General features: G+C 37.2%; 1 protein-coding gene across 6 annotated transcripts in view; it reads right to left on the bottom strand.

Moving 5' to 3' along the window:
* The window catches only part of LOC127794269 (serine/threonine-protein kinase ATM), a 156,270-nt gene that overhangs the window by 3,283 nt on the left and 132,811 nt on the right, over window positions 1–20,176 (bottom strand). For 2 of the 6 annotated variants that reach the window (XM_052325239.1, XM_052325240.1), the window contains exons 55-77: window positions 19,176–19,340; window positions 18,997–19,095; window positions 17,773–17,924; window positions 17,466–17,667; window positions 17,308–17,355; window positions 17,101–17,184; window positions 16,757–16,840; window positions 16,405–16,485; window positions 16,192–16,278; window positions 16,054–16,116; window positions 15,659–15,799; window positions 15,475–15,531; window positions 15,251–15,310; window positions 13,177–13,271; window positions 12,973–13,081; window positions 12,385–12,474; window positions 8,093–8,172; window positions 7,941–8,019; window positions 5,069–5,115; window positions 4,889–4,988; window positions 4,540–4,755; window positions 4,313–4,447; window positions 4,159–4,224 (exon numbers count right to left, since the gene is read on the bottom strand). In XM_052325239.1, coding sequence (XP_052181199.1) covers window positions 4,159–4,224; window positions 4,313–4,447; window positions 4,540–4,755; window positions 4,889–4,988; window positions 5,069–5,115; window positions 7,941–8,019; window positions 8,093–8,172; window positions 12,385–12,474; window positions 12,973–13,081; window positions 13,177–13,271; window positions 15,251–15,310; window positions 15,475–15,531; window positions 15,659–15,799; window positions 16,054–16,116; window positions 16,192–16,278; window positions 16,405–16,485; window positions 16,757–16,840; window positions 17,101–17,184; window positions 17,308–17,355; window positions 17,466–17,667; window positions 17,773–17,924; window positions 18,997–19,095; window positions 19,176–19,340 — 2,340 coding nt within the window. Of the gene's footprint in view, window positions 1–4,158; window positions 4,225–4,312; window positions 4,448–4,537; window positions 4,756–4,888; window positions 4,989–5,068; window positions 5,116–7,940; window positions 8,020–8,092; window positions 8,173–12,384; window positions 12,475–12,972; window positions 13,082–13,176; window positions 13,272–15,250; window positions 15,363–15,474; window positions 15,532–15,658; window positions 15,800–16,053; window positions 16,117–16,191; window positions 16,279–16,404; window positions 16,486–16,756; window positions 16,841–17,100; window positions 17,185–17,307; window positions 17,356–17,465; window positions 17,668–17,772; window positions 17,925–18,996; window positions 19,096–19,175; window positions 19,341–20,176 lie in introns of those variants that run through there. The other 4 variants (XM_052325241.1, XM_052325244.1, XM_052325242.1 and 1 more) reach the window with 3 other exon arrangements.

Here is a 20,176-nt window from a genome sequence, read left to right as displayed (position 1 = left end):
GGGAATGCACTTTTGATCAATACTAATAGTGAGAGTTTTCTCTTTGGTTCTTCAACGAACTATTCCGAACTTATCAAGATTTCATCTTGTGGCGTTCATTTTTGACTTATCACTCACAATCCTTCTTTTCTATTTTGAGTGTGGCGTCTACCTAACCGTTTTATACCTTTGGTTCTTATCTCTTTATAGATAACGGGTCAAGGTCCTTTTGTTTTGCTTATTACAATCTATTTTAGAACAATCCTTGGCAAATGAACCATTTTGAGTGTCGAGTCTCACCTTCCTTTGTGGGGTTTGCATCAATCTTTATCTCCTTCTTTTCTGTTCTTCTAATCCCCCTAACACTTCTTCTAATTTCCCCCTCATTCTTTCAAATCTCCCCCTAATTTCCTCCTGTTCTTAACCTTAGCTGATCGGATTCTTTCAATTTCCAAACTAATCTTAGGTTAAGCCCTAGGTTCATGACAAATTGGTATAAGAGCCAACATTCCTTGGCTGTAATTCCTGCAATTGGTAGCAGTTGATTTGGATGACTCTCAGCATAATCGATAGAGCAAAGACTTTGGGTGATTATAGCGAATACAAGGACTTTGACGAGTTCCATTGGTTACGGTGTGATAAGCGAGTGCAAGCATTTGAAGGAATCAAGATCGATTCAAGAATTTAGATAACGAGAAGGAAGGGGTGATCGAAGTAGAGCCTCAAGTGATTTTCGACGAGCTAGATTAGCATCGATCAAACGAGGAGATCATTTCAATCATTCTAATCCGACTTGTCTGTACGTTGAAGCAAAGCTAGGTGAATTTAGCTTGCCGTGAGATTGACGGAGGAGAGGCTCTCGGCTTTGAGAATTTCAAAAGTGTGTTCGAGTCTTAAAGATAAAGCCGTTCATTGACGTTTGGCCACAAATTTTAGTGAGTCTTGCTCGAAGTGGAAGGGGACGCAACTTTAGTGGATTTGGAAGCCAAGTCGTAAGCTACTGCAACCATCGAATTCTCAATTCCGCAGAATTTTGTTGGTTGCATCACAATCGCTCAAGGAAGATGAGCAACCCAGACGATTCCAAAGGCAACTCCTAGAGATTTGGCGCAATTCCATCTATTTTGGTGCATTTGGCATTCGAGACAAAGAAGCAACCAAAAGATTTTTGGTTGAATCTCGGAATCGATTCCAATGACTGTGGGATCGATCAAGCAAAGATTCAAGGTGATTTCTGAGAATTCAAAGAACTCACCGGAAGCCACAACAAATCCAATAGATTCTCGGATCCAAATTGATTCTCGGGCCCATTAAAGTGTGAAGTAGGTGTTGGACGGTGATTGGGCAGTAGTTGTTCTTTGGCTGCAGTTTTGATTTGAGTTGAAGGCAGGGAAATCAGTTTCCGTAATTAAGGTCCAGGTTGAGAAGGCTTGAAGGCGACTTGGCTTGGCGGGTTCGATGGTGTTTTCAACAACTTTGGTGAATTGATTGAGCAGTGAATTCCAAAGTTCGGTGAACTCAACGGAACAAGAAGTTCTGACAAAAGTGACCCACAACGATCGACTAGAAACTGTGGATTGACGATTAACAGTAGGTGACAATGCGGAACGGTGATTGCGCGAAAAGGAAGCGCTGGTTGGGGTGATCGTGAATCACTTTGGCTGTGATTTCGACTTTGGCAGATATATACTTCTGTTGATAGTGGAAGCAGAGCAGTGGTTGCAATTTGCCACTTATTGGATCAATTTTAGAAGTGAATGGGTGAGGCAGTTACAGAAGGGAAGTGTGGGGAATTAGGATAGAAAGAGTTGTGGTTTCTTGGCCTATTGCTTTTCCAGCCAGTGAGATTTCAACCAAGAGTAGTACACAAAGGAGACCAATGGAGCCTTAATGGCAGCCAAAGAAGGTTGCATTTTTAGTTGGTAACAACAGGGATAAAGAGCAATGTAGCCAGAAGAATCAAACATGGGGAAGGAAGTTTGAGAATGAGTAGCCGAAGGGACAAAGGAACAAGCAATGGGATTCATGAAGAGTGTGAGGAATTTGGCCGTATGATACACGAGCAATTGCAGGAGTTTGCGATGATACTAATTAAGAAGTATCATTACATTTTTCCCGCAAAATTCTTTGATGATTATAGCAGAAGTTCTAACCAAGAGGAGTCCCTTAAAATGGGGTAGCCTAAGGAGAGGTTTGGAGATTGGGGCTTGTCTAATGTGGAAATCAGGCAAGTAGGGTCAGTGATGGAGTACCAATTGAGGTTTGAAGAGCTGATAGCCTTGATGCTCAATCATAACCCCTATTTGACAGAGTCCTATTTCGTTTCAAGCTTCTTACTTGGCTTGAATGAAGAGTTGAGGCCAATGGTGACGATGCTTCAGCCCAAGACTCTCAAGCATGCTACTGATAGTGCCAAGCTCCAAGAATTAACATTGGAAGCACTGAAGAAGAAACAGAGAGATAGGGATGCTGATGGAACAACATGGGGGCTTGTCTAATGTGGAAATCAGGCAAGTAGGGTCAGTGATGGAGTACCAATTGAGGTTTGAAGAGCTAATAGCCTTGATGCTCAATCATAACCCCTATTTGACAGAGTCCTATTTCGTTTCAAGCTTCTTACTTGGCTTGAATGAAGAGTTGAGGCCAATGGTGACGATACTTCAACCTAAGACTCAAGCATACTGTTGATAGTGCCAGGCTCCAAGAAATAACATTGGAAGCACTGAAGAAGAAACAGAGAGATAGAGATGCTGATGGAACAACATGGGATCGGACAAATTTGATAAGGACCTGAACAATCTTAGATTGGCTCTACGGAAATTGACCCTATGGTTGATGAACTTGGACTAGCAGTAAGGAAGAAGTTGGAGGTTAAGAAAAGACATTCTTTCGATGGGATTTTGGTTCCGAAGCAAGTTGAATTGTCCTTAACTTGGGATATAATAGGCAATGAGAAGATGAAGACAGCACTAACTGGAGGAAAGCTAAGGGATATAGCAGAAGATGCCAAAGGTTTGCCGAAGGGAACAAAACTTCCGATGCTGCGTTGTTTTTTACTTCCATTGGAAAATTCAAGTGGCTGTCTACTACAGGGTGGAATGAACCAATGGAAAGTGGAGGCCAATCTTGGTTGGACAACTATTGTAGAAGGTGAGTGTATTGAATTTAAACTCTATCAGGTTGCTCCTATTGAAGATCTAGGCCAAATTATTATTGAGATTGATCTTGGACACTTAAGAACGAGGAAGAAGAAGAGGTCTAGAAGTAGAAAGAAAGAAAGTAAGGTAAATCAGATAGAGATGGCAGGAATTGGATGAAGCAATGGCTACTTGTTGCAAGTTCTTGGGGACAAGAACTCTCTTAAGGAGGGAGGAATTATCATGACCCTATGAGCAATAAAGGAGAGAGAGAGAATTCTGAGACTTCAATTAAAAATGATTTCAATCTCTAACACAAACAAAAATAAGGCTAGATTATATACTAGCCCTAACCGCTCCTCACACAGTTAATACATCAGCATTTAAGATACAATCATCTACAGCTACAAGCATAACATAGAAATACAACCGACTAATAATCAACATAAGAGATTACACAAAGTGTAAAACAATAACAACTATACTAAGTCAACATTCTCTTTTATAGATAGTGAGTCATGTCAACTTGGGGAACATAGTTTCAATCATTCTTGTCTCTTGCTGCTATGTTCCACTGCCTCTCCATCAGCTGGATATCAAGAATGTTTTCTACATAACAACTAACATAAGGATGTTTATATGGGGCAACCTCTTGGTTTCATTGCTCAGGGATGGTGTGTTGTCTTAGGAAATCACTATATGGCCTAAAACAGTCTCTTTAGGTTTGGTTTGCTAGATCTAGTTCAACTGTCTTGGAGTTTAGATTAACTTGGAGCCGGGGTGATCGTTCTATCTTTTATTGCTCTAAATTTAGTCATCACATTATTTTGGTAGTGTATGTTGATGATATAATTGACATAGGGGACAATGATGTTGGCATCATTGAGTTGAAGGCACGTTTTCATCCACCATTTTAGACTAAGGATTTGGGCCCACAAAAATATTTCCCGATATTGAGGTTGCATGATCGAAGCAAGTTATTTACATCTCAAAGAGGAAGTTTGCTTTGGATATGCTAGAGGAGACGGATACTTTGACATACCTTTTGACGTTGCAAAGCCTTCAAAGGAGACAAAGCCCACTTATATAAAGGATCATGGATAAAAACCTGAAATGAGTTTTGAACATTTTATCATGAAATAGGAAGAATATAACTGTGCCATTCTTCAAAAAACACATTCCCAATTAATCATTACCTCAACAATTGTTAGAAGTGCTTCTTTGTTAGTCCGCATAACAGAGATTGTTTCCTCACAACATCTTCTGAAAACCCCTTCCACACCAGTAACACCCATACCATCTACAATGTCTCTTGTGAGTCTGAAGGGAACCTATAAAAAAATGTACAAAACATTGAGGGTCATATTAGAAAAACTGTCTGCAGGAAAATAAGGGTAACAAGTCAAGGATGAAGTAGGCAAACCCGCTCAGGTGTTTTGAGCATCAATCCTTGTTCAAAAGCAACACCAAGATCTATATGAACAACTTCAGCTGTCGCTTGATCAATTAGAATGTTCATGGAGTGTCGGTCTCCAAGTCCAACAATGTAACCTACCTGAACTTCAAAGTAAACCTTCAGTACTGAAAATCCCATTGACAAGTTGTTAATGCTTGGTGAGTCCTTATGAGGGATTGGGTACTGGTCACAAAAATAAATGTAATTACCAAGAACCAAAGAGGGAAAAAGCTAATTTAGAAACAGGAAATCACATGATATTGCCTTGAAGAAGATGAAGGTCAGCTGGTATATTGAAAGAATAAAACACACCTACCATTGAACTAGCTGCCACACTCCGAGTATAAGCAAGTCTCTTCTCAAACCAGTCAGCAGGATGTAAAAATCTCTCCAAGAAAAAGTAGTGCATGACAGGCCTTCAAAAAATGTCAATTAAATAATTCAAACAAAAACCCAAAATGTTTGGGAATGGGCTACAATTAACAGAAGTACAAACCTAAAATTCTGACAGACTTCCTGGAAAGTCTTTCTCTTGTTGTGTTCCTACAAAAGAGATATATCATTGACGATGAATTAGTCTGTTAGTTCAGGTAACAGGTACTAACTTTTTGTCTAGCTTTACTTGCATACCATGCAATCTAAAGCCTTGATGTTGACTTATGTTACTGTTAATACTGAATAAATAAGAAAATAGATAGAAGTGCTCAAATGTCCTTCATATGCACTAACATGTTCATCCTAAGAAGTACAAGTTTTACCAAACAACAATAAGCTAAATTAAGGTGAAGATATTAATGTGTACATGCTACTATATTTAGTGCTAAGCAGATCAAATTTATGGCACGATCTTCTATGGAACAAAGTTTGACCAAACCAAAAATTAGGCTGTATGCAAATTTTAGGATAAATCAGGAACATACATGGATATTATCTCAAGTAGTAGTAGAGAAGGAATAGGATTAATTAAAGAATTTGAAACAACCCAATTTTGTAACACCCTTGTCACAGTGTATTTTTGAGGATATATTTTGTAACACCCCTCTTAATTGTGTCTTCCTAAAAATTTGGGTGTTATACATGCAGTGTTTCATAAATTGAATCTTTTATTGATAAATATAATTTCATTGGTAATATATGAAAATATTTGAGAATCTTTGAAATTGAAATCTGTTTTATTGTATATATATGAAATCTTTTATTTTTGTTGGGAATCAAGGCAAGAGATAGGATGTAATTAGTCAATATTCCTACAACCTAGTTCACAAATAGAAGGGGGAAAGGTCACTACTGACAATCGATTTTCACAGATTTACTCAAGTAGGACAAAGAGGCTGGACCAATCATTAGACCCAACTCTTGGAAATGAGGTAATATCTCTTAGCTCTCCTTCTAACATTGTATGCTGTTTGAAACTACGTCCATTGTCAAGGACGAGAGCTGGCAACAACTTGCCAATGTCGGTCTATAAAACCACCTTTTAAGTAACAACGCTCTGATATATGACGTTAATTCACATATCGTAGAAGTTGGTTGATATCCAATATGCTCAAAGCTCTAATTTATTTATTTTTTGCTAGGTCTACTTTATTTCTATATTATTGTTATGTTTTTCTTGATTTATTGTCCAGTCATTTTTTTCATTATTTTGGAGATAATCAAATAATGCCAGGACACTTTTAAGACGTACAAAACTATTAATTGAAGCCAAAACTTTCTGCATAGGCCAATGAAAAAATAAAAATAAAGACAGACTCCATGTTGGAACCCTCTTCATTACCTTCTTCCTACAGTATATGTAATTAATAGTGCCAGGACATTCCCAAGAAGTGTAAACTAGATATTTGAAGCCAGGAATAATGTAATATTTTAGGCGAGATTGATGCAGGACAGCAATGAGATTGCAGAAAGTTGAGAAGAAAGAGAAGAGACTAAGAAAAATGAAGGACAAGAGAAAAGCTGAGAGAGAGAAGAATAGAAAAGAGAAAGCTCAAGGAGACTAAATCAATATTATTTAGTCATCAATATTATGTTGCCTATTTATAGGTAATGAAAAGATAACCTATCTAAAAAATAAAAATTTAATTAAAATATGATTTGAATTGCTAAATCAAATATAATTCTTTATCATATCCCTAGATCAAATATAATTCTATCATCTAAATAAATCAAAACTAAACAAGATAAGTAAATCTGAAAACAAGATAAATAAATCCATATCATTATTCGTAACACAGATATTTCCTTATTAGGAAATGAAACTGTTTAAATGGGCATGCAGTCTGTATAATGGTGATAAGATCAGGTAGAGAAGAAAATTGCTGGTAGAAATGTAAGGATAGACTCACAATTATGACTTAATAAGGATATATGGAAAGTAAAAATAATAGGCCACCCTCTGTTGGCAAGTGCTTTTTCTTCATGTAATTGAGTGGGGGCTATCCTCTAGCAACAGAAGATAGATAAAATAGTGCCATGACAACCCATAATAAATAGAAATAAAAATACACAAATGTAGTGAGTTGTCTCTTCCATATTCAAAAGTATCTGCATGACTTCAAACTGTCTAACTGCAAGTAATGGTCGTTTTCAGTTTGACACTGCTTCATAAAGATGTATTAACCTCACTTCTAGACAGAAAAATTTAATAAAGTCTTCAATAATTTGACAGTATTCAGTACCATCTTGGCAGACTACTAAATAGTTTGGACATAGTTAATTAGTTAGTCAAGGAAAGAAAATGCTTTCAGGAATGTAAGCTGGATACCGGTACAGAGGATTTGTTACATATCAATTACGCTTTCCAAGAGGATGCCTACTTCCACCAATTACACAAATTTTATAGTTTCTCATCATTACAGAAATGCTGATGATTGCAGTGAAATGACTTCTGAAGATTAGATAAACTAAGGGGAATCAAGTGCATCGACCTTTGATGTGAGAATGGGATCATTTATCCACAATCAACTTCAGATTTACCACCAAACAAATCCATTTCACAGTATCAATGAGTAATTGAGTTTTCCAAAATTCAACAAAATCCATGGATAGGTTTTCCTGTCAAATTGTGTCCACTACAGTTGAGTTTGCCCTAGAAGAGGAGAATTACACATTCTTGTAGTAGAACACTTAAAATATGCAATTCATAAGTGGATTTCTTTAGCAGTAGTAACCTTCAATGACAAACTTTGCTTGGAGACACAGGAGTAGCACAAGATCTATTAGGAGTAAGTTGATGAAAACAGTCTTCAAGTTAGTGCTGGTTCCACAAGGGTTCCAATTGATGGAATTGGCAAAGCATGTCAAAGACTCAGAAAGATTGATTAACATGTGAATGCAAATTGACAATGCTGCCAGCATATGGTACTCACTTTCATCATGTGCTCCCGGCATTTAAGAAATGTCCAGTCTCCTACTCCATAGCGCCCATGGGCACCTCCATTCCTTGTGCTGCAATATGTTAATATCTCAACCACATTGAAAATGCTGCCACAACAATGCATAAAAATATGACTTCTCTTACCTTCCTATAAGGTATTCACCAAGAGGAAAAGTTCCATTCACCCATTCAAGAACACCAGCACTTGGAGTAAAAGGAACAACCTGTATCATCAACAACAATACATTCTACCAAATTTAGCAAAAAATATTTTTGTTTCAGCTGACTGGGAGGAAATACAATTTAGCATTTCACAAATGTAATAAAGAAAAGCTAGCGCCTATCTCAATAGATGCCATGAGGAATATCAAACTTTAAACCAGATTCACTAGCTGTAAAGACAAAATAGCTAAAGAATTGATCATTCAAGCACTGACACAGACCAGTGAAAATAATTAGCTCAAATAACTGAGTAAATTGTACACTAATACTTGAAACAATAGTACATGGAGTACACATCATTTTGACAACAAAAACAACCCGAGAGTGATATGATTAAGAAATAGGCACCATGTGTTATTTCTCAATCCCTACAACAAAAGAGAGGACTTTAGTTGGAAGCTTATATTTCAGGCCTGATGCTGGGTGGGTTCCCACCAGGTTACTTACCAATTTTAACTACTTGTATACATTGGTTGACAAAAGCCTGTTTTCCAGCCACACGGTCTGAATCTCCTCATAAGCCTTTGTGCGTACCACTGAGCATATTGCCTGAAATATGCGGGTGCTCCCATAGAATTAAGGGGCCTTTTCCTTGCTTACACATGGAATTGTGCAAGGTTGATTTTTCATGTTAATAGGAAACTAAAATAGTTTCTCTTTCTTTCATACATCTACCAGTTTACTTTCCTCACTGTTGAGAATTCATGTTAGACTGAATGTATTAGGTGCTGCATATATTAGTTGTACTATGAGATTTAGCTTATGTCATGACCCATTTAGTATTTGTATATATAGGTGTACAATCTATATGTTTGATGGGGAATGAAATTTCCTCCAACTAGGGTTTTTATTCTCTCAAGTTCTCTAATTCAACATGGTATCAGAGCCACCATCTAAACCCTAGTTGCAGCTGTGGCCTCCCTGCTGCCTCCGCCACGCTGCTGGCAGTCTCCTCCACCAACTTTGACGTGCGTTCCCTGCACCTCTGGCCTTCTCTCCAGCAGCGTCCGCTTCCTCCCCAGCTTGTGACCGCCGTCTGCCTTGCGTGCAATCACCGTTGCTGCCACTATCATTAGCCACTTTGTCCATCGAATCTGTTGCTCTCGCCGGAAGAGATCTCATCGGATATGCACTTGCTGTCGATCATCACCTTGCCATCACATCAGTCGCCTAGATCCAGCTGCTGCCGCCTCCAAATCCACAACCTCCAGTCAGTCTTCTGCGATTCAGATTTGCCGCTGGCCGTCAAATCTGCACCACCCGTTGGCCGACGACCTTCAGATCTGCTGCCATTAGATCTCTTGCTGACTGCTGAACTTCGTGATTGGCTTCTCCAGCCACTGCAGTTCAGATTTGGCTGTCAATCCCCCAGATCCGATCAAATCTGGTAGTCGAACCTCAGATCGGGCCATCGATCTTCAGATCCGGCCATCATTTCTCAAATCTGACCATTAATCTGTCCGTCAATCCCTCAAAACTGGCCATCTTCTTCTTGGCCAACCTAGATCTCGCTCCAACGTTGGTATCTCAAATCTAGTTTCAGATCTAGTCATCTTCTCGCGACCCCTCGCCGTTGATCTGTCCCTCTAATGCTGTTGTCACTCTATTCTTTTTGTTGCTGGGCCGCCTCTTCTCTGTCAGCGTCATCTCCTTGGTGATCGATAGCCTCTCTTCAGCGTCAGAGCATCACCATCGTCAGCGCGACCTTAGATCTCGCGCCTGTTTCTCCTTTCAACGTGACTCAAATCGGTGCGCCCTTCGATCTCTCACCTGTTTCTCCTTCTAGCACGTCTCTCAGATCTCGCGGCCTCTTCTCTAGATCTTGTGCATCGCATAGATCTCGCATCGCCGATATGTCATCGTCACCGTTGCCTCCTTCCTTGCTGTTGTCTTCTACAACAACGCCCCCACATGCCCTCGGATAAACTATATTTGTAACAAGCTTGGTACATACGATACATATGTTCCAACTTGAGGGGGAGTGTGAGATTTAGATTATGTCATGACCCATTTAGTATTTGTATATGTCAAGGAAAAAATGTTGTATATTGTTCATTTATCATGCCAATATATATACATGGATCAGGATGCATTACTTGACTACCACAAAGTATAACAACTAAATGTACCAATATACCTAGTAAACAAAAAACAGAATAAAATCTAATGGCGGGCCTAAATGCAATTTCTGGAACGCTGAATGGAAAGGCCAAAAACGATCGATAGACCTTGGAGATTGTCGACTGATTCAAGGTCCAAAGCCGATTGACAGGTTTAGAACCTATCGATCGTTTGTGCCAATCGGTCGACAGTTTCTTAGAACTGTCGATCGTTTTTGTTGCAAAGGTTTGCGAATCGCACGTCTGATTTGTCGTTTTTGCAACGACTTTTGGATGCGTGGCCTCCGAGGACAAGGGAGGACGATTTGGGGAGGACGGTGTGCGTCCTTTGTGTCTCTCCCTTGTCCCCTTTCTCTCTCCTAGTTGTTTGTCTCGATTTGGGATGCCTAGGGTTTTCTTGGGTGTGCATATTTAAAGGGGAAGAAAACGAGACAGAGCTTTTTGGCTGCCTTGTGTGTGCGATTCTCTCCCGGCCTTGGCTTGTTTTCTCTCTTAATTCCAAAGCCCAAAACCCTCCATTCCTTCTTCCAATTGCTCCTTGTTTCTTCATTGCTAGAGTAGCAATATTCTTTCAATAGTGAGACTACTGTGTGATAGAGAAACCATTTTGTTTGAACCCCATTTCATCCCAATCTCCCTCACTCAATCTAGCTAGCACATAGAGTGAGTTGAGGGATTCAACCACCCTCTGGAGCGTGGACTAACTAGGCCCTTGGCGCATTTGGGGGTCGGTTTGGTCTAACCGAAGTGCTGTTCGGGAGGAGTTCGGAGGAGCAAAGGTTGCTGCCTGGGAGGAGTTCAGTCTCTACAGTGGCCTTCAAACCATCCAAGAGGTACATTTTGTAACCCCCTATGGAATGGTTTGTTTTGTATTGCATTGGTCATGGAAAACTGAGTCTTGCAAGGTGATTCTATGTTTATTTCCGCTGCCTATGTATGTGTTTTCAGAAAATGTTTTTGAAAACAGTAAAAAGCCTTGCATGATACACCAAATGTTGGCGTTCCTCTTCAGGTGTTTGCAAGGCTGCTGTGTAGTACTCGAACATTTTCTGGTCCTGATTCAGCAGCTGAGGGGTCTATTATTGTTTCGCAAGCTGTATCCCCTGCAATCAGTCCAAAAGTAAGCAGCCACAGCATGGTATAGGTATATTATTTGAGGATAAAGGTCAAACACAGGTGACTGGTTATGCAGATACTGATTGGGCAGGCTATCTAGTGCTGCTTCATGTGAAGAGTAAAAAGCAACATGTTGTTGCTAGATCTAGTGCTGAAGCTGAGCATAGAGCCATGACATTAGCTGCATGTGAGCTGATTTGGCTGAAACAACTTCTTAAGGAGCTGAAATTTGGTGATTCAGCTCATATTTTTCACTAAGGACCAAGCATATTGAAATAGAATGCCACTCTGTGCAAGACAAATTGGTTTCTGGTGAGATTTCTATAGCATTTGTTGCCAATATGGATCAGGTGGGTGAGTTTACTAAAGCTCCTTGAGGTCTGAGGATTGAGTACATTTGTTCCATCTTCAAACCTTAGTGCCTGTTTCATAAGTAAATATTTGCCCATGTTTGGCCCTCCCTCTACATTAAAGGCAGATTTAGAAAATAAATTACAAAAATACCAGCTCCGAACAGGTTACGCTTTTAGATGAGTTGATGCTAACAGGAAGCCTGCCATATAAAAGAAAATGTGGTATTTCCTTGATATCTACGCATTAAACAGAATCAAGCACCAGAATAGAAACCCAATATATTCATAGATAAGGTAAGCACAGTATTTATTTTTTTAAAAAAGTGGGTCAATATATTGCAATAATATTCAAAGCAACAAGAACATAAGACACATAAGAACGGAATATGCATGAGCACTTCACATTTACAAGGTTCGAGTACTTTGAATGATCTTGCCAGAGGTTTTGGATGCATACGGTAATTCTTAATGTTAGAAAGAAGCTTATATGAATTTGGATTCTAAAAAGATGCAATAATTTAGAGCAAGCTGTCTATCATTTCCAGGAAAACCATAAAATGATGAAATCAATTCAATTCACCTCCATCTAAAGCTGACATAAAGTTTGTTAAGAGGGAAGGGATACCTTGTAGGTACGTATTCCTAATCTCCTTTTCCAAGCATCTCGATGATTGCGTAAAAAAGTGTTAACTAAACCAAAAAATTGTTCCATTACCTGCATATAATTAGTAATATCTTAAGCATGAAAGAAATACAAAATGGATTTCTAATAGTCTTTGAAAAATATGCTCACAAACACATATCAGAGTTAAAAGAATTTTCCAAGCAAACCAGAACAATCACAAATTTAAGGATCAATCACAAAAACAGAACAAATTTAAGGTTTAATCCCACTGGGTGAGTGAGAAACTCTGATATGTGTTTTTGTAATGAGTCAGCAAAAACATAATTTTTAAGGATCCTTAAATATGTTTTTGTGATGAGTGAGTAAAAACATAATTGATATGTGCTCACTCATTTAAGGATCACAAAAACATATTTAAGGTTTAATCCCACTGGGTGAGTGAGCAACTCTGATATTTAAGGATCGGAGTTGCTACACAATCACAAAAACAATGATGACAATGACAGAAAGGCTTAATCCCACTGGGTGAGTGATACAATCACAAACCAGAACAAATTTAAGGATCACAGAAATAGTTTGAATTCGTACAGCGTCTTGTCTCAGGTCATCATTTCCTGATTTTGCTAATTGCCGATATCTATTACCGTCAGAACCTAGGCATTCAACCACTTTTGGAGCATTTATACCATTCATCACCCTGCATTTTATCAATATGAATAAGAACTTAGAACCTAACATTATTACAAATCATATACTAGGCTTCTAATAAATATGTGCGAGAGAGAGACGCACATTACTGATTCTGCTAAACCTTTGAAGTGTGGAAAGGAGCCTTCAGGATATTGACAACTACGGTCGACTGGAAAAGTAGATGTGACCACAGGTACCTGAAGAACACATGAAAATAAAGGTATGATTTAGTTCCTCAACAGAAAAAACAGCCAGGCTCCAACACCTGGAAAAGAAAAAAGAATGAAAAAAGAAATCAACAAGGGAAAAGGAAAGTAAAAAAAAAAAAAAAAAGACAGGCCCAGCAAGATAAAAAGGACAGTATACAACACCACTAGGACAAGGTATTATAGCTGCAAATATAGCATAGACCAAAAAGTAAGGCACAGTGACCTTATATGCCAAAATTAACCACAGGCGGTCTCGATCAAAATGGTCCAAACAACTTGGGGTCTAAGTGGAATTTATACTATTTTTTATTTATTTTATGGAAGCTCATTTAGAAAATTATATTTCATATAAGTTCCTTAGTTTCAAGTACATTTGCAAATGATAACATCATATATTTAGAGGATTATAAAATACATTAGGTATTTGCTCAGAATACTCACACACCTATCCCAACTTTTTAATTCAGATAACATAAGTTTAAAAGTTAAAAAATCCCATTCATTAGGTACACACCCATCCCTTGACATGAAGCCAAGTTCATGTACGCAAGTAACATAGCTTGTGAAAGACTATTATAACTTAAGGACTGCTGGGGCAAATAGTTGTTTTACTAGCACTGAGAAATGATCACCTCCTAATGAGGGGGTGATCCAGAAAATTAAACATGCATCTCTTTTTATTTCAAACAAAAGAAATTCTGAAGGCTAGTGGGCTTATTTCTCACTGATGTTAATCTTCCATTGCAGTGAATATGACAATCACTTGCCAAACATTTTTCTGTAAAATTTATCTCCAAATAAATCAAGTTATAGTTTACTTGGTGAACAGAAAGACATGATGGAACATGATATTGATTCTTCCATAAAATGAGAAAATGGAGGTGAAAAAAAAATGTGGGAAGTTGTAAATGGAATAATATGGACAAAAACAGGTCCTATAATATCTTGCATGGAAAATTTTACAGTGCACACATTATTCTTGATGTTAATATGTAGGATATCATGGCCAGTAATATATTGCCAGCCAGGTTTTACAAATGTACACAGAGGTCATCCCTGGTATTCACAAATGTACACAGAGGTCATCCCTGGTACACAGAGGTCTCCATATCCACTGGTGGATCTAAGTTTAATACAGTTGCTTGGTGTTCTAAAATTTAGTTGTGTACAGATAATTAAAGTTGTTCTCAGTAAATAAGCTCCTTTCTACCATATTCCCTTGAAGTCTTGTAATCTGCAAAATTGTGGAATCCTATCTTCAGCAACTGGACCCAAAGATATATTTTTAGGAGTGTAAAAGTTGGATACCATGATCAAAGAGTGGTAAAAAAGGCCAGATGCCGGTGAATAAAAAAATTGATAGTATTATGTGAAAGTCTGCAATTTATTCAAGAGGGCCAAGCAGATAAGAGCAACCTCTGTAACCTCATCAGGAGTTCATTCAGTGTCATTTCACAAGTCTAGAAGAAAATGAATGGCAATATTTTCATAGTCCTATATATATTGAGATTTTTGAGGTGTTACATTGAGGATTTTAAATCAGTATTCTCTAAATGTTTGGGTTTGTGATAATAAATAAGTTTGATAAGACATGCAATCATATTTTGTATCAACGAGTACTTGACATGGTTTTCTAGAATATCCTAACAGGGTGATTGTTAAAGAATTAAATGGAGCTTGGTATGATTTTGGCCATATGGCATCATCAAAATAACTGTGCCAACAAATATAAAAGCACAATGAGAATGATCTTAAATGCTACATTGGAACTACAATTTGTGTGAGTAAATTGATTATTCTCATGTACATAACAAATCGTATGTGTGCATAGATATGTTATTTACTTTATTTTCCCTTTCCATAAAAAATTCTTCTTCAGAACATATCGAGAATAAAGAATACAGGTCATTGGATCATAGGAACAAATATGATTAAATCCATTTCTAATACCAAATGGTAATACTTACAAGTTCAAGTTGACGAACACTGCGGATTTCTCTTGGCAGATTAACCTTTTTATTCATATCCTGTTGACTTCATCTTATTAGTAAGAGTATAATAACTCCCGTGGGTTGGTTACTGTAGTGGAAATCAATTACATTGAAACAGATGAGATTCAAATGACAAGAAGAAAACAAGAAAGCAATGAAATGTTAAAATGTGACAAAAGAACTTAAAAATATGACTTGACCTCTTTTCTTGTTTCTAGTTCAGCAAGTTTGATGTAGATCTCCACCATTTGTTTCATCTACACAATCATTCAAAAAAAAACTCAACTTGCTCAAAGAATAGTTGATAAATTTCAAAAGAATAAAACTTTCAGGTGTATCATAAGTCAAATAATGATAATGAAGTCAAATGGTGATCAAATACACCTGTCTTATAATGGCTCCATGATATGAAGACAGTTCTTCTAAAAGGTGTTCTGCTGCAAGCTTTTTATCCATATCCACCACAAATGAGTTTCTACTACGCTGCTTATCCTTGATCCGATCACCATGTGCTAGAGCTAGGAGCTATACATACATGTCAAGAACGGGGGGTGGGGGGAACTTTGTTAAACCTATAAAATGAATCTGGACTGTGAGCCCAAAGTATTTTCATAAGAGAGGAATGCAGAAAATCTAAGCTATTCCTGTCTAGGCATATCAGCGAAGTAGCCTTTATTGATCCGTTCAGTCAAATTGTATAGAATCAACAAGGCATTTCAACCAAGAACTGGTATTCTTCATCAATTCATTAGGTTTGTTTGAATGTTTGACTTAAATACCTGAAGGATTGTATGGTATGGATGGTCAATTGCCATTTTCTTCACAAGAGAAACCAAAGCCAACTGCAGAAAATGAATGTTTGCTATTAAGAAAAAAAAAAGCATGAAATCCAATGAAGTATCAAATAAGTTTTACACCTGGAAGCTATGAGGCCCCTGACAATCTTTAGAGCCCATTCTTGAAGCAATTTGGTAGACTAGTGGTATAAATTTATAAGATTGAACCTGGAAAATTGGATAATGGAAATACCATATTTCAGTCATACATCTTCACTATAACCAAAATCCTATGCTGCAGTGGCATTCTAACATCGGAGTTATTAACCATGGAGCACTGTAACTCTAGTGTACCTCTTCTATTGTGTTAAGCATGCCATTTACAACTATTTGCCTAGACGAGAGACTGAACCACAGGGAAACAAGTCGAAATACCTGAAAGAAAAAAATCAAGGAGATGGATTCATGATAATCAGGCCTTAAATACTGTAGTCAAATATCCTTTTTCCTGATGATTTCCACTTGCTTCACAGGTAACATTATATTTGATAACTTTTTCAATGTAAGGAAAGTTAAATCACATATAACACTTAAAGCATACTGAAACTTAAGTTCTCAAGTTCATTCAGGCCTTTCCAAGCATTCTATCATGCAATAATCTAATTTACAGTGACCTTAGGAAAATGACTAGGTAATAAACATGTACCACTTGAACATCATATGTGTCACCAATGACCAGACAACGTTTATACCCCTCAAGTGCAACACTGAGGAAATTATCCCTGTCACCCTGAAATATTGAAGAAAACGAATCAATTGATTTAAGCCTGAAATTAAAATTAAGACAAGACTACTGACTAAGGTATATGTATGCTATCTGGAATAAATTCCTGTCATACTGAAACCACACATTTTAATGAGAGTCTTGGAAATTTCCTATTTATTCCTGAGCAAAGTTCAAGGCATGGCAAGTAAAAGTAAGTAGTGCCATGAAACTCTTGGTCTGATGCACTTAAAGAGTACAAGTGAATTCTTGTTTTAGCATTGCACCTGCAATTTTTCAGCCTCTTCTTTGTCCATTGCAAGCTGCTTTTGCAACTCTTGTATTTTTATGGAATAGTCAGTCTTCTCCCCCTAAGAACAGAGAAAAAAAAATGTCCTGACAAGGTTAATATACCTGCAGAGGCATTCCTTTTCCTTTTGCAAACCTGGATACATTAATGTTCAAAGCAGAATAGACAAGTTCATGAAACTTACCTTCGACGAACTTTTTAATCGCTTAATTAGTGCTTCCAATTCCTTTGTCTGCAATTTCCATGAAAATATAAAATTATAGTTTAATAATTGTCATTTTTTACATCTTTTTTTTTTCAGATTTTCCCTTTTATTTAAAACATTCTTATAAAAGGAAGCACCTTGTGTTTTCTTAATCTCATTGCCGCTTGCCATTCATTAGAGTTAAGTCTCTCTTCATAACTTCTAAACAGAGCATCAGCATAATGTGCAAGATGGAAATGAGTTTGGCTTTGTCTTTTAATAGATTTTTTGCTTGTATCCTTGCGATCCTCGGCCAGTATAACTGCCTGCTTCAGATACTTCTCCAAAATAGTTCTAGAGCTTCATGATGATAACAAATAAAAAGTGAGGAAAACAGAACAATTTTGTTCACAAAGACAGCAAAGAAATGAGTACTATTGACTCAATTTATGATGAACAACAAACCTGCTAGATCGAGTTTCTGCCAGCCACTTCCCAACTAAGCGATATACATCTGATATGACTTCATTAGATTGGTAATTTTGTGAAATGTACTTTGCAAGGTTGACAGCCATCTCATGCTGACCTTGTGCTCGCAAAAGCTTAGCTTCTTCAAGCTGTAATATGCACTCACAAATGTGCACATGCACACACACAAACGTTGATGGTAGTCTAGGTAAGCCGAACAAAGCTGATGTTAAACATACGAGAAAATATGCAAATGAAACAAATACTTATATGAAAAAGACCAGTGAAGGTTTCAAAAGAAAATGCTACACTAGGAACCATATTTAAATGTGTAGAAACATAAGTCTGAATTTTGAAACGGATTAAAAATCTGCCCATATATGTTTATGACAAAGAGAAATAAGAAATATTCATCTACGTCCTATGCTCTTGCAGAAATGAAGTGATATACTTGCAAAACTTTTATGGCATAATCCAGAGTAGAAGTATTGGATAGAAAAAAAAAAAAAAATGTTCAGTGACGGAAATGATATCTATGAGGAAATTGAAATTTTTCTTGTTCATTCAAGTGCCTGGCAAGCATAATAATGGCTGGGCATCAGGTCCCATTGAAATTCAACACTACTAGTTAAGATGCAGGTAAATAATGCATTTACACTGGGTGATATCAGCCCCAAGAAAGCAAGGGACAATCAACTCTATGACACTTTTATAGTTCAAGAGGAATCAACTTCTCCAATCATAACAAAAGGTTAATGTATGGTCAGCTCTATGACACTTTTAGACTTAAAAGTAAAGAGGAATTTAAGTTCTCCAATCATAACAAAAAGGTTCATGTACGATCAAATCTATGACACTTTTAGACTTCAAGTAATGAGGAGCAACTTCTCCAATCATGAGTGTTGAATTGTTAATTGCCATACCATCTAAAAGCTTAAGTTGTTAGATAGAGATTAACTTTATCTTTTATATTATTAATTTTACTATCAACCCACTCCCTCACATGTGGCCAGACTACACTGCATAACTGGTCCAAGCACATGGAATGATTTAACTATTGGGCAAGAGGTAAGGTTTGAACTTAAGACCTTTGTCTGTTTTGATACCGTGTTGAATTATTAACTGCCATCCCATCTAACAGGTTAAACTCTTAGATAAAGGGTTAAACTTTATTTTTTTTATTATTATTATTCAATGATAACAAAAGTTAAAAGGTCATACCCTTCCAACCCAATATAACTCTGTATTTCTTTCTGCTGCTCCAGCACAAAGGAACTTGAACTCATGCAATGCAGCAGCAGCCTGAGAAAATCTAGAGCCCTATAAATGTAAAAGAACATATCAGACCACATGATGTGTTTATTTTTCTCACACTGAATGTTGAATTCCTGAGATCATACCTTGCGAAGAGTAGAAGCAGAATCTAAAAGATGCTGCACTGTGGAGTCTCTACAACTTAAAATTTGAAGCAGGACTCTTCTGAATGCTATGAATGGTTCTAAGAAATTCATGTGTAGTTGTGCCCGTTTCAATATGCAGCTCCAATCTCTATTTAGCCATGACAACTAGATTGACAGATTTAAAAGCATTTCTCAGAGAAGCAGTAAGAAAGGGAAAGAAAACAAGAAAGAAAGTTAGAAACTGCACATTTCATATTACTTCATTCTTTTCTTCTTTTGTTCCATCTAATTTCTTCATGTTTTTCTTCTTTTCAATAAAAATAAAATGCAAGTACAGTACAGATAAAGACTATGCTCTCCACTAACTCATATGACTTAATAAAGCTAGAAATGTTTAACAGAAGTCCTTCTGCGGCATATAGAAGGCCCCACAAATACCACAATAACCTTGGGCTAGATATTCTAATGAAAATTAAAACTATAATGGAAACAAAAATCAGAGTAGCAGTTAGGCATATGATCTTAGACGACTACGTTAATAATCAACATATCCAAATTAAATTACCATTCTGTTTCTCTCCTGATGAATGTTAATTGACCAAATTAAATTACCATTTGTACATTAAATAAAATTAATTTATTCAAAATTGCACAAGAGATTATCCTTTTGCAATCCTACCGTCCATACCAATCCCATCTTCCCATGATCTAAACACATTTTTATACGAAAAATTTATAAAAGGCAACTTTGACAAATTTGCATGAGAATTTTTATAGATTTTTTATAAGAAAACTTTGATCAGTTTGTACAATGCTGTTGCCAACAAATGGATATTACTGTTGACAAGGTTGCTCTAACCTTTGGGGTTCATACTTGTGGTTCATTATGAAAAGGTTCTACAAAGTGTACTCCCATGTAAATTAATTATTACATTTCATTCTATCAAAAAGGTCTTTCTCATACCAGAAATTTGTTGGAGATATTGCTATATCCTGCTGTT

The sequence above is a fragment of the Diospyros lotus genome, chromosome 2, assembly GCF_014633365.1.
Source record: "Diospyros lotus cultivar Yz01 chromosome 2, ASM1463336v1, whole genome shotgun sequence".
Classification (NCBI taxonomy): Eukaryota; Viridiplantae; Streptophyta; class Magnoliopsida; order Ericales; family Ebenaceae; genus Diospyros; species Diospyros lotus.
This window is presented reverse-complemented; position numbering and strand designations above follow the sequence as displayed.